The 12,337-nt window shown below is 50.9% G+C and overlaps 1 protein-coding gene across 1 annotated transcript; it reads right to left on the bottom strand.

Annotated features, from left to right (window-relative positions):
• Positions 1-3,140: 3,140 nt before the first annotated feature.
• On the bottom strand, positions 3,141-3,701 carry LOC127303548 (uncharacterized). The gene has a single exon (XM_051334268.1). It carries the CDS (start codon positions 3,699-3,701, stop codon positions 3,141-3,143), a length of 561 nt encoding a protein of 186 aa, XP_051190228.1.
• Between the last annotated feature and the right edge of the window lie 8,636 nt (positions 3,702-12,337).

The raw sequence follows: 12,337 nt of genomic DNA, 5'->3' as shown, positions 1-12,337 counted from the left end.
AAGAGAGGCAAGGATCATGTGGATGAGATTGAGGAAGAACTTGAGCAAACTAGACCATCCAAGCTCACCGCTCGTCAGCAAGCAGCTCAGAGGCACAAGTCACCCGCTGTTCGAGGCAAAGAACATCCATGTATCCGTGAAGAACATGCAATATCTTGAGTACAAGGAGCTCCGTGACATGAACCCTTACCTCACCCCTCGGAGCAATAGGGTTTCGGATAAGCGGTTCCACAACAAGACCCAAGAGGAGATATTCTATGAGGTCTATGTTCCATTCAAGAAGGGGGTAGCCCCTCAACATGCCATTGACACCGGAAAGATGGCCGCATCCAAGTACTTTGATGAAGCCTATGCTATGTGTGGAGAGTTTGGGCTCTATCCCATTATGGAGCTCAACAAGGATTATGATATCGGGTTGATTCAACAATTTTATGCCACCGTCCACTTTGAGCAAGATGAAGCTAGAACATTTCGGTGGATGACTCATGAGAGGCTCCTTGAGTCGAACTTGGCAAAGTTTGGAGCCGCCCTTGGATACCCTCGCTACCCGGGCGTAGATGCAAATGGTTGGAGGTGCCATGATAGTTCATGGGCTCAAACAAGGGAAGTCTTGGAGAACCTCTACATCCCAGGTTGGGGTGTACCGGGCAAGAGTGCAGATCTTCTCCCTATTTGGGACATTATGCTTAGAGTCTACCGGGAAACCATTGGACCAAAGGGTGGCAACCTTGATGAGCTACATCTATATGAAGTGGATCTAATGGCAAACTCATTTGCTAAGAAGGGCACCGGTGAGAAGCTTGATGTGATGGACTACATCTACCATGAGATGTGGTCATGTGTGATGGAGAAGAAGCTTCCCTCCTATGCTCCGTACATTATGAAGCTCATTGAGGACACTTGGGTTGATACTTGTGAGACTACACTCCTTCACTCCATTCCTCTCAATATCACATCCCATGAAGTGAAGTCATTGAGGACCAAGCGCCACAACTCTCCTCTTGAAGATGTTACCCCCATGGATGAGAAGCCACCTAGCTGGGCTTCTAAGCTTGCATGCCGCATGAGACAGATTTTTTGCCTCACCTCTGCAGTCAACCACCGTCAGTATCAGCAGCATGCAGAAGCCAAGAAGTCTAGGGTTCGTCAGAAGAGCATCATGAGGGCCCTTGAGGTGGAAGTGTCTCCTCCCGGATCCGAGGAGAATATCACTCCGGAGGCTGAGTGGGTTTCTCGGCATGGTGTTCCTCTTCCTCCGGATGGCCTTGAGATCGAGTCTCCTCATCACACTCCTCCCTACCCCGGCGCTTCATCGAACCTCCCTCCCGGCTGGGCTAACGCCGACCCTTGGGACGTGTAGTTTCTCCTATCCCTTTTTGGTGCTTTGGTGCCAAAGGGGGAGAGTGAGACCTTATTAGGTTGCTCTCCGTTGGGTATTTGCATGGGGGAGTCACAAGCTCGTGTTGGCTTTGATTTTTATTGCTTGTGATTCTATTTATCCTTGTGGTATCGAACTATGTTCTTAGCTATTTGGTTTGTAAACTCTATCTATGTGTTTGGAACATTATCTTTGTGTATGGTAAACTCCGTATGTGAGTCTTCCATGGTTATCTATGTGTGCATGATCTTATTATCCATATGCTTATCACTATGTTGTTTTGCTTACCCATAGAAGACGGATGCAAGATATAGGGAGAGCTTCTTATGTACCATTGCTCATATCTAGGGGGAGCTCCTCTATATCTCTCACATTGTTGGTTTACATTATTCATTCCTTGCAAATACTTGTGTTGTCATCAAACACCAAAAAGGGGGAGATTGAAAGAACATTTCCCGCCCTTTTGGGTTTTGTGTGTTTGATGTCAACACTAGGTATATTTTTATGTGTGTTGATGTAGACAGGTACAAGCTATCAAGAAATATGTTGGTTCAGTGAAATAGTATGGCTGTTCGGAAGTTCTGCAGGTCATTTTGTTTCTGGCGGAAGTTCCGGCCCTAGCAGGCGGAAGTTCCGCCCTGGTTTGTTCAGCAGAAGGCTCTCAGCGCAGTCCTGTGTTCAGCTATTCTCTCCCTGACCGGAAGTTCCGGTGGAGTTGGCCGGAAGTTCCGGTCAGCGGAACTTCCGCCCAACTTCCGGACAAGTTCCGGAATTCTGGTCTTGAGGCTCTGTGTTGTCCAGTATGGTTTTCGCCAAATTCCGGAACTTGGCCGGAACTTGGCCGGAACTTCCGGTCCCCGGAAGTTCCGCCCAAGTTCTGCCCCAAAGTCTTTTGATCTGGACTTCTGACAAAGGCGGAAGTTCCGGCCCTCATGGCCGGTACTTCCGGTGGAAGCCGGAACTTCCGGCCATCCTGGCCGAAACTTCCGGTGTTAGTGAATTTCGTCCCAACGGCCAGATCTGAGAGCTCCAATCATATAAATAGCTTTCTTCTCCAAAGGGACAAGTTGCTCAATCATTACAAGAAAAATCTGCCAAGCTTCACCACCATTAGAGCCACCTCAAGAACACAAGATTTGCAAGATCTCCTTCCTCCCCCAACCAAAGCTCTTGATCTTTGGAGATTCAAAGGAGAAGACACCGATCTACATCCTCACCGAAGCATTTTTCATTTCCCCCTCTCTTGTTTGAGGGATCTCATGCTAGTGTTCCTATTTGGTTCCCTAGTTGATTTGTGTTGATGTGTTGTTGTTGATTGTTGTATTGTTACAGATTTGGGAGCCTCCAATTCAGTTGTGGATGTGTGCCCCAAGAACCTTGTAAAGGCCCGGTTTCCGCCTCGAGGAAATCCCTTAGTGGAAGTGGGCTAGGCCTTCGTGGCGTTGCTCAAGCCTTCGTGGCTGTTGGTTTGGCTTTCGTAGCAACCACACTCCTCCAAACGTAGACGTACCTTCTTGCAAAGGAAGGGAACTACGGGAATCATCTCCGTGTCATCGCGTGCTCCACTCTCGGTTACCTCTATCCTATTCTATCTCTTATATTGCTTAGCTATATCTTGCTTAGTTGATTGCCTTGTCATATAGGTAAATTCACTTAGTTGCATATCTAGAGAATTTACCTTTGTGTCAAGCCTAAATTGAAAAAGAACTAAAAATTGGTTAGCACCTATTCACCCCCCCTCTAGGTGCGGCATACAATCCTTTCAATAGAGCCGACGACATTCACTCATGTCATGCCCCCAGATTTCACAAATCTGGCACTGGGGGCACCACCTGCGACGTCCTCCTCCATTGTGGCCATTGTTGCCGCCATTGCCGTCGTTGCGTCGACGGTCTTGGCCACCTCCACCGTGACCTCCAGACCCTTGTCCGTGGCTTCCTTGGACAGGGCCATGCTGTCCCTGCGAGCCACCACCCGCGGGATGACCACCGCTAGGGCGAGACGAGTCGCCCGCACGCCCGGAGTTGTTGAAGTAGGGGCGAGACGCGACGTTAGCCGAGGAGGTCCAGTCCTCGGGATCTGCCTGCTGCTGCTTCTGAAGGCCCTCATAGTTGAGTACGATCTTGTAGAACATGGCCAGCGTGACATGCGTGGCCGCGAAGTCCATAGACGCCGCTATCGGGTTGAACGCAGTTCCCAACCCGGTAAGCATGTAGTCGATGATCTCGTCATCGCAGAGAGGGGAACCAGCGGCAGCCATGGCGTCGGCGAGGGCCTTCACCTTCTGCATGTACTCGCTGGCGGACTTATCTCCCTTCTTCATGAAGGAGATATGCCCTAGAGGCAATAATAAAGTGGTTATTATTTATATCTTTATGTTTATGATAAATGTTTATATATCATGCTAGAATTGTATTAACCGAAACATTAGTACATGTGTGATATGTAGACAAACAAGAAGTCCCTAGTATGCCTCTTAAACTAGCTTGTTGATTAATGGATGATTAGTTTCATAATCATGAACATTGGATGTTATTAATAACAAGGTTATGTCATTGTGTGAATGATATAATGGACACACCCAATTAAGCGTAGCATAAGATCTCGTCATTAAGTTATTTGCTATAAGCTTTCGATACATAGTTACCTAGTCCTTATGACCATGAGATCATGTAAATCACTTATACCGGAAAGGTACTTTGATTACACCAAACACCACTGCGTAAATGGGTGGCTATAAAGGTGGGATTAAGTATCCGGAAAGTATGAGTTGAGGCATATGGATCAACAGTGGGATTTGTCCATCCCGATGACGGATAGATATACTCTGGGCCCTCTCGGTGGAATGTCGTCTAATGTCTTGCAAGCATATGAATGAGTTCATAAGAGACCACATACCACGGCATTTGAGTAAAGAGTACTTGTCAGAGACGAGGTTGAACAAGGTATAGAGTGATACCGAAGATCAAACCTCGGACAAGTAAAATATCGCGAGACAAAGGGAATTGGTAATATATGTGTATGGTTCATTCGATCACTAAAGTCATCGTTGAATATGTGGGAGCCATTATGGATCTCCAGATCCCGCTATTGGTTATTGGTCGGAGTGAGTACTCAACCATGTCCGCATAGTTCTCGAACCGTAGGGTGACACACTTAAAGTTGGATGTTGAAATGGTAGCACTTGAATTATGGAATGGAGTTCGAATATTTGTTCGGAGTCCCGGATGAGATCCCGGACATCACGAGGAGTTCCGGAATGGTCCGGAGAATAAGATTCATATATAGGATGTCATTTTATGTGAAATAAAATGTCGCGGAAGGTTCTATGGAAGGTTCTAGAAGGTTCTAGAAAAGTCCGGAAGAAACCACCAAGGAAGGTGGAGTCCACAAGGGACTCCACCTCCATGGCCGGCCAGCCCTAGATGGGGTGGAGTCCCAAGTGGACTCCACCATAGGGGGCCGGCCACCCCCCACATGGGAGGTGGGAATCCCACCTTTGGGTGGGAGTCCTAGTTGGGCTAGGTTTCCCCCTCCTATGGAAGGTTTTGGTTTCGGGTCTTATTCGAAGACTTGGACACCAACACTTGGGATCCACCTATATAATGAGGGGCCAAGGGAGGGGGCCGGCCACCCCAAGACCATAAGCTGGCCGCCCCCCATAGAGTGGCCGGCCACCCCCTCCCAAACCCTAGCCAAGCTCCTCCACTCCATATTGCCCGCATTGCTTAGCGAAGCTCCGCCGGACTTCTACACCGCCACCGACACCACGCCGTCGTGCTGTCGGATTCAAGAGGAGCTACTACTTCCGCTGCCCGCTGGAACGGGGAGGTGGACGTCGTCTTCATCAACAACCGAACGTGTGACCGAGTACGGAGGTGCTGCCCGTTCGTGGCGCCGGAACCGATCGTGATCAAGATCTTCTACGCGCTTTTGCAAGCGGCAAGTGATCGTCTACCGCAGCAACAAGAGCCTCATCTTGTAGGCTTTGGAATCTCTTCAAGGGTGAGACTCGATACCCCCTCGTTGCTACCGTCTTCTAGATTGCATCTTGGCTTGGATTGCGTGTTCGCCGTAGGAAAATTTTTGTTTTCTATGCAACGTTATCCTACACTTCAGTCCTTGGATCTCGCGCCGAAGAGCACGGATGCCGGCGCGGTTTTTGGCGGAGAACATTGCGTGGACGGCGGTCCAATCCGCAGCAGAAGTTGCGCAGCCGATGAGCTGGGCCTAGACTTCCTCTTGCATCGACCCGAGGAGGTGGCCGAGGACACGTTGGTCCAAGGTCCACCACTGCGAGTACGCTGGATTGTCGACGTCGCGCGCGGCATCGCTGGTGCCTTCCCGGATGGTGCGCGGCGGTGCTGGAGCCGAGCCGTCGAGGAAGCGGAAGCCGTGGAGACGTGCACCGGCGAGGTTGGGAAGAGCGAGCGCCTTCCACAACATGAAGTTGCTGCCATTCAGACGAACGACGATGGCCGGAAGAACCGGGACTGCCGCCGTATCGGACGGTGGCGCGATGACAGGGCCCGCCACGGTGGTGGACAAGCTAGCGCTGGAGGCGGTCGTCAGCGCAAGGCTAGAGGAAACCTGCTGAGCCATCGCAGCGGTGGCGGCGAGGGAGATTGCAGCGACGGCGACGGACTGGGCGCGGCGGCTAGCTAGGGTTTTCCTAGCGGCGGCGGCGAAGGAGCCAGATGGCTCTGATACCAACTTAAGAAACGTAAAGTGTTTTAGGGTGTGCGTGGGGCAATGCCTCTCCACATATCTCTTTATATAGATCAGCTGTGTACACTAGCGGATCTTGGCAAAAAATATTGGGCGGGCCAGCCCAAAGAAAACCCCATTTTTTCTCCTTTAATGGCCTACTTTAGCACTCATCCTTCATTGTTTTGGGCTGGGCAGGGCGGGCCATGGCCCGGTTTTGCTTCAACATAGGTCCGCCCCTGGCTGTGTACATACAACGTACAATAATACATGACAGGTATAATACATCTAGACCTACTTTAACGGTTGGATCGTCGGCACTTGGACGAAGGCGTCGAGAAGAAGTGCTTGCGTCCTCGACGTACTTATTCTTGCAAATCCTATTGTTCCGCTCCATCAAAGTTGACCTAAGCACCAAGACCAAGAGGGAACCCAAGTTTCAAGTACCGGATACCGGTTTTACTGGTGACCACCGAAACATTTTTCATCTAGACAAAATTTGCCGAAATTAATTTGCTTGAAAAATCTCTGACGGTATTTTGACTGGAATTTCTGGTATTTCTGAAAACCGGAAATATCGGTGCCTCGAATAGGCCTTCGCCCCGCTATATTAATATAGAAACCATACGATACAACGAGCATGCTGGGTGTCGCAGCACAACCAAGACCAAAAGAAAAGATAGAGGAAGAAAAAAAACTAATGCCGACACTAGCAGATCGATGAAAACGATGACAACCCGCAACCGATGCACCCTCCGGAGAAGTCCCACCATGCTCCGAGCACACATAAGCGCCACATATATACGAAACAACACCTTCAACAAGCAAGCGAAGATGACGCCGCTGCTGCCCGTACTAGTCCTAGGGTTTCCCCCGGTACATGGAGGAAGTGGGTAAGTGGTACACCCGACGCCCTTCTAGAAGGAATGTGAACACTCGTAGGCGTCAACGCGTTGGCGTTGGATGAACCGACAAGGATTTCTCTTGACCCCCAAGACAACCACACCGGACGATTCATAGTGCTCCACCCAACCTGTTGCACACTAACACGTGCAACCATGGTCTTGGAGCCATCCTTGCCATCTCACTGTTGTCACCGTCGCAAGTCCTAGAAGGAGAGAAAGGGGACAACAAGGTCAGGGTAGCAGCATCACACCCGCATGGGAGGGAACAACCTCCACCGCCTTCGCGGTAGCCGACCGAACGTGTCAGCAAAGATACACCAGAACCTATTGGCCCGGATAGGCCCACACTGGCCCGCAAAGTTCCCGCCACCACGTTACAGTAGGCCGATTGCCAATGTCGCCACCACCCATCCCCGCCGGCACACCGCTACCACCTCCAGGGAGCACGACCATCGTGCCTGAGGTGGCCCGCCTAGACCCAAATTGGACCCAAAGGGCCCAGATCTAGGCCAGGAAGGTGCCGCTAGCTGCGCACAAGCGATCAGTTAGCCGCCCCAAGCAACCACGGCACCCCACTGCCAAGAAGTCACGCCGTCACCTCAAAGACCATCTGGCTACGTCAGACTGTCACCTAGCCGAAGGACACTGTTGCGGGCCACCATGCGCTGCGCCACTGCTCCACTGCTCCACGTACGTTGGGAAGGTCCGGCCACCGCTGCCGGCACCACACGGGAAGATAAAACACGTATTAGGGTTTTGTGGGGTCGTAGCCTCCACCTCTTATCTTTATATATACTTGGCATGTACAATACATATTACATACGTATAGGGTACAAACTACAGTTGGGCATGGGCAGGCCCGGCCCGAAAATCCCAGGCCGGGTCAGGCTTGCACTTCGGGCCGGGCTCGGGCCTAATATTTGAGCCCAAACATCAGTCTAGGCCGGGTTTAGGCTAGAATTACAGGCCCGACAGTCAGGCCGGGCCGGGCTGACTTTTTACCACCGGGGCCCAGCCTGAACTTTGCATAGGTGTAGTACAAACACCGTACCCTAACCGACCACCACTAAAGGAGACCGTCCACATTGGTAGGGGCAAAAGAGGTGCGATCCAAACCACTCAATACTTTGAATCAAATGCTCCTTTTTGTTTTGTCTATTGTCTTATTTTTTGTCACTCTTGAATGTTGTAAAACTACTTTGCAACGATGAAATATCATGTAGACTTGAAACGCTTGGTGCCACGCTACAGCACGGCCACCAAGGCGATCTGAAATCTCTGCTGGATGGGGATGCAAGGAAGGCGTTCGACAGAATGCCTACGAGCAATGTGACTTGCATGCGGGCGCGTTTTGGGAGGCTGCGGCTGCTTCCAAGGTATTACTAGCACATGGCCCAGATTTATCATCCAGAACGTGACATGCTATGTTTTTTTTTTTTCGAAAAGAATCATGTAGTGTGCCATGTATGTGAGGGAGTTCCGATGACTGCTCTCTTGTTTATTGCGCTTATCAGCTTGTTAACATCAATAGCATCAGGTTCTTTCGCTCTTTTATTTGCAAAATGAAGGACGATGCATTTATTTATGCCATGATGTTCTCATGCACCTTGTTTGTGTAACTCACCTTCTCTTCCATGAAGAAACGGAATTGCTTCACACACGACGTTCTACGTCCGATAACTGTACGACATTTCCTTGCAGCCCTTGCCTTCCCCCGAGCGCGCCATCACCCTGCTGCTTCCGTGCGTTCCCGAGCATGGCCATCGCGTCAGGACGTCGCCGGATTCCAAACACCAGTGGGTCGATATGGGTTCAAGGCGACATCTACGCCATGGAGATGCAGCCCGTAGATGAGAAGGCGCTCATGCGCCACATCTTCTCCTGGTCTGGCCGCCGCAACTAGCAACCATGGCTCGTCTCACCGTCCGGCCATCGCATTGGTCTTCCTCACGGAGCAGTCGCTGCCATAGCCGCCGTCGAACCAGCGCATCTTCTCCATCATCCCGCAGTGCTCCTCCCCGCTAGATTCTTCATCTCTTCCTTGTCCTTCCTTTAGCCCTTAGGCGCCATGGCGGGCCGTGATTTGAGGATTACGATAATGGTTGCAGTCGCTAGAAAATAGGAGATGAATCGGGAAGTTGGGAAAGAATCGTGCACAAAATTAGTTTTTTCCCGACTTGTGGACCCTAGCTTGGTGCTAAAAGGGTGAGTCCCCACCTCAACGCTGCACACGCTCTGACTACCGACGTCGTACCAAAATCGTACGGAAATAGTCGTACGCATAGCAGCTCTCATGAAGAAATTGGCGTGCTCTATTGATTATAATCTTCTAAGTTTGTTTCTTATATCTTCAAGCGGATCGATACAGTGGATATATGTACTATATGATGTAGCGGGCAGGGAGTTTGCGAATACAAACACAACAATTGGACAAGAACAATGGCGCAGAGCTTGATTTAATTCTGGTTCTAATTTGTTAGTGGGACCCAAAGTGACAACAACATGATCTACATAATCAGTTGTTGGTTGACTCTTAGCTTGTGTGAAGTCTGTTAGAATAGCAACTAGTATTCACAGTGGGCCAAAGGCCAGTACATGTACAAGGGTACAATATGCAGGGAAACCCCTCACACTATGGGAATATACAGTATAGGGGACTATACACCACTAACACCCCCCGCAAACTCATGGTGGATCAACAACACTGAGTTTGGAGAGAAAGAAACCATGCTGTGCTCTGGTCTGGGCCTTCGTGAAGAAATCAGCAAGTTGTAGCTCAGAAGGCACATAATGAGGGGCCACAACATGTTCGTGCACAGCATGGCGCACGTAGAAGGCATCAACACCTATGTGTTTGGTGAGCTCGTGCTTCACCGGGTCACGCGCAATGCTGATGGCACCTGTACTGTCCGATAAGAGAGGAGTCGGGGCATCAGCAGAGACACCAAAGTCTACAAGTAACCGGCGTAACCAAGTCACCTCAGCCGTCAAGAGAGCCATCGCTCGCAACTTAGCCTCAACACTCGAACGAGAGACTGCAACCTGCTTCTTGGTCTTCCAAGCAAGGAGAGAGCCACCAAGAAAGACACAGTAGGCAGAAAGAGACTTGCGATCCTCTGGATCACTAGCCCAGGTAGCATCTGAGTAGGTCTGGAGCTGTAAGGAGCTGGAGCGAGGAAAGAAAAGGCGACGGGAGACAGTGCCACGAAGATAGCGAAGGACACGAAGAAAATGACTATAGTGGACACTAGTGGGAGCAGCCATGAACTGACTCAGAATGTGGACTGAGTAGGAGATGTCAGGACGTGTGACAGCAAGGTAGACAAGACTCCCAACCAAGTGACGATAGCGAGTCGGGTCCGGAAGAGGATCACCATCAGTGGAACGGAGGCGGACATTGAGCTCCATAGGAGTCTCGACAATGCGCTCATCACCAAGAGCGGCACGAGTGAGAAGGTCCTGAATATACTTCTCCCGGGAGATATAGAAGCCATCTGAGGTAGAGGAAACCTTAAGCCCAAGAAAGTAGCGGAGAGGACCAAGATCAGTCATGAGAAACTGATCGCGAAGACGGGCCTTGACAAAGGCAATGTACTCAGGGTCGTCGCCTGTGATGATCATGGCATCAACATAAAGAATAAGGAGAGTCCGACCACGAGAGGATGTGTGGACAAAGAGCGCAGGGTCATGTGCGCTAGGGACGAAACCAGCAGCGGTGACCACACAGGCAAAACGCTGAAACCAGGTGCGAGGGGCTTGCTTAAGGCCATAGAGAGAGCGCCGGAGGCGACAGACCATGCCATCGGGAACAGAGTAGCCAGGATGTGGCTGCATGTATACCTCCTCAGTCAACTCACCATTAAGAAAAGCATTCTGCACATCAAGCCGATGACGGACTGACGGTGGCGAAGCAACAGCAAGAAGAGTACGAACAGTGGTCATGTGAGCCACTGGAGCAAAGGTCTCGTCATAGTCACGGCCATGCTCCTGCTGAAAGCCGCGAGTGACAAGTCGAGCCTTGTAGCGCTCAAGAGAACCATCGGAGCGAGTCTTGATTTTGTAGACCCACTTGCAGGTGATGGGACGAACAGAGGAAGGAGGAGTGACAACATCCCAAGTGCCAGTACGCCCAAGAGCAGAAATCTCCTGAGTCATCGCTAGCTGCCATTCGGGATGAGCAAGGGCATCCCGATAAGAGGTCGGCTCAAGGGCAGCAGAAAGACCGTAGTGAGTGGGAGAATAGCTATCAGGAGGAGGACGAGGACGAGCACGAAGATGATGAGTCGGCTCGGACGGAGAGGGCATCGCATCAGATGTAGAGGGCATGTCAGGAGAAGCAGCATCATCCTCACGGGGACGACGGGAGTAGTGAAAAGGATAGGGAGGGACGACCGTAGTCGAGGAAGGTGACATGGGAGAGGAAGGTGTGGAGGGTGGGGACGGTGGTGAGGGAGGAGAGGGAGGTCTGGTGGGTGGAGGAGGAGAAGGTGGTGAGATACTCTGCGGAGCAGGGACCGGAGGCACATGAGGAGGGTGAGTCAGGGAACATGAGAAAAGAGATATCATCCACCGAGAAGGAAGAGGAGGAGGGACGCGGGTAGAAAGGACGGGACTCATCAAAAGTGACATCCCGAGATATGCGCATCCGACGACCAATAGGATCCCAACACTTATATCCTTTGTGCTTAGGGCTGTAGCTAAGGAAGACACACTCAACAGATTGAGCACTCAGCTTGGTGCGTTCGCGTGGAGCAAGAAGAACATAGCACACGCAACCAAAAAGACGAAGGGTCGAGTAATCAGGAGTGTGACCAGTGAGACGCTCAAGAGGAATACCACCCTGTGAAGGGCTGAAGGTTGATGAGATAGGTGGAAATAGTCACAGCCTCGGCCCAGAAGTGAGGAGGAAGAGAGGCAGCGATCATCATCGCACGAGCCATCTCAAGCAGGTGGCGATGCTTGCGCTCAGCCACGCCATTTTGGCCATGGGCGCCAGGGCAGGAGAACTGGGCAAGAGTGCCCTGCTCAGCAAGAAAACCACGCAACAGCTGGGAGATATACTCACTAGCAGAATCAGCCCGAAAGACACATATAGGCGTGGAAAACTGAGTGTGGACCATGACAGCAAAACGCTTGTATATCGAGAGAACCTCGCTGCGAGAAGTCATGAAATAAATCCAAGTGTGGCGAGAGAAGTCATCGATAAAAAGAACATAGTAGCGGTGGCCTCCCTTGGAAGCAAAAGGAGCCGGACCCCATACGTCAGAATGGACCAAATCAAACGGACGCTGAGATACAGACGCACTAGTAGGATAAGGTAACTGATTCTGTTTACCAAGCCTACAAC

This window comes from Lolium perenne, chromosome 5, assembly GCF_019359855.2.
Source record: "Lolium perenne isolate Kyuss_39 chromosome 5, Kyuss_2.0, whole genome shotgun sequence".
Lineage (NCBI taxonomy): Eukaryota > Viridiplantae > Streptophyta > Magnoliopsida > Poales > Poaceae > Lolium > Lolium perenne.
This window is presented reverse-complemented; position numbering and strand designations above follow the sequence as displayed.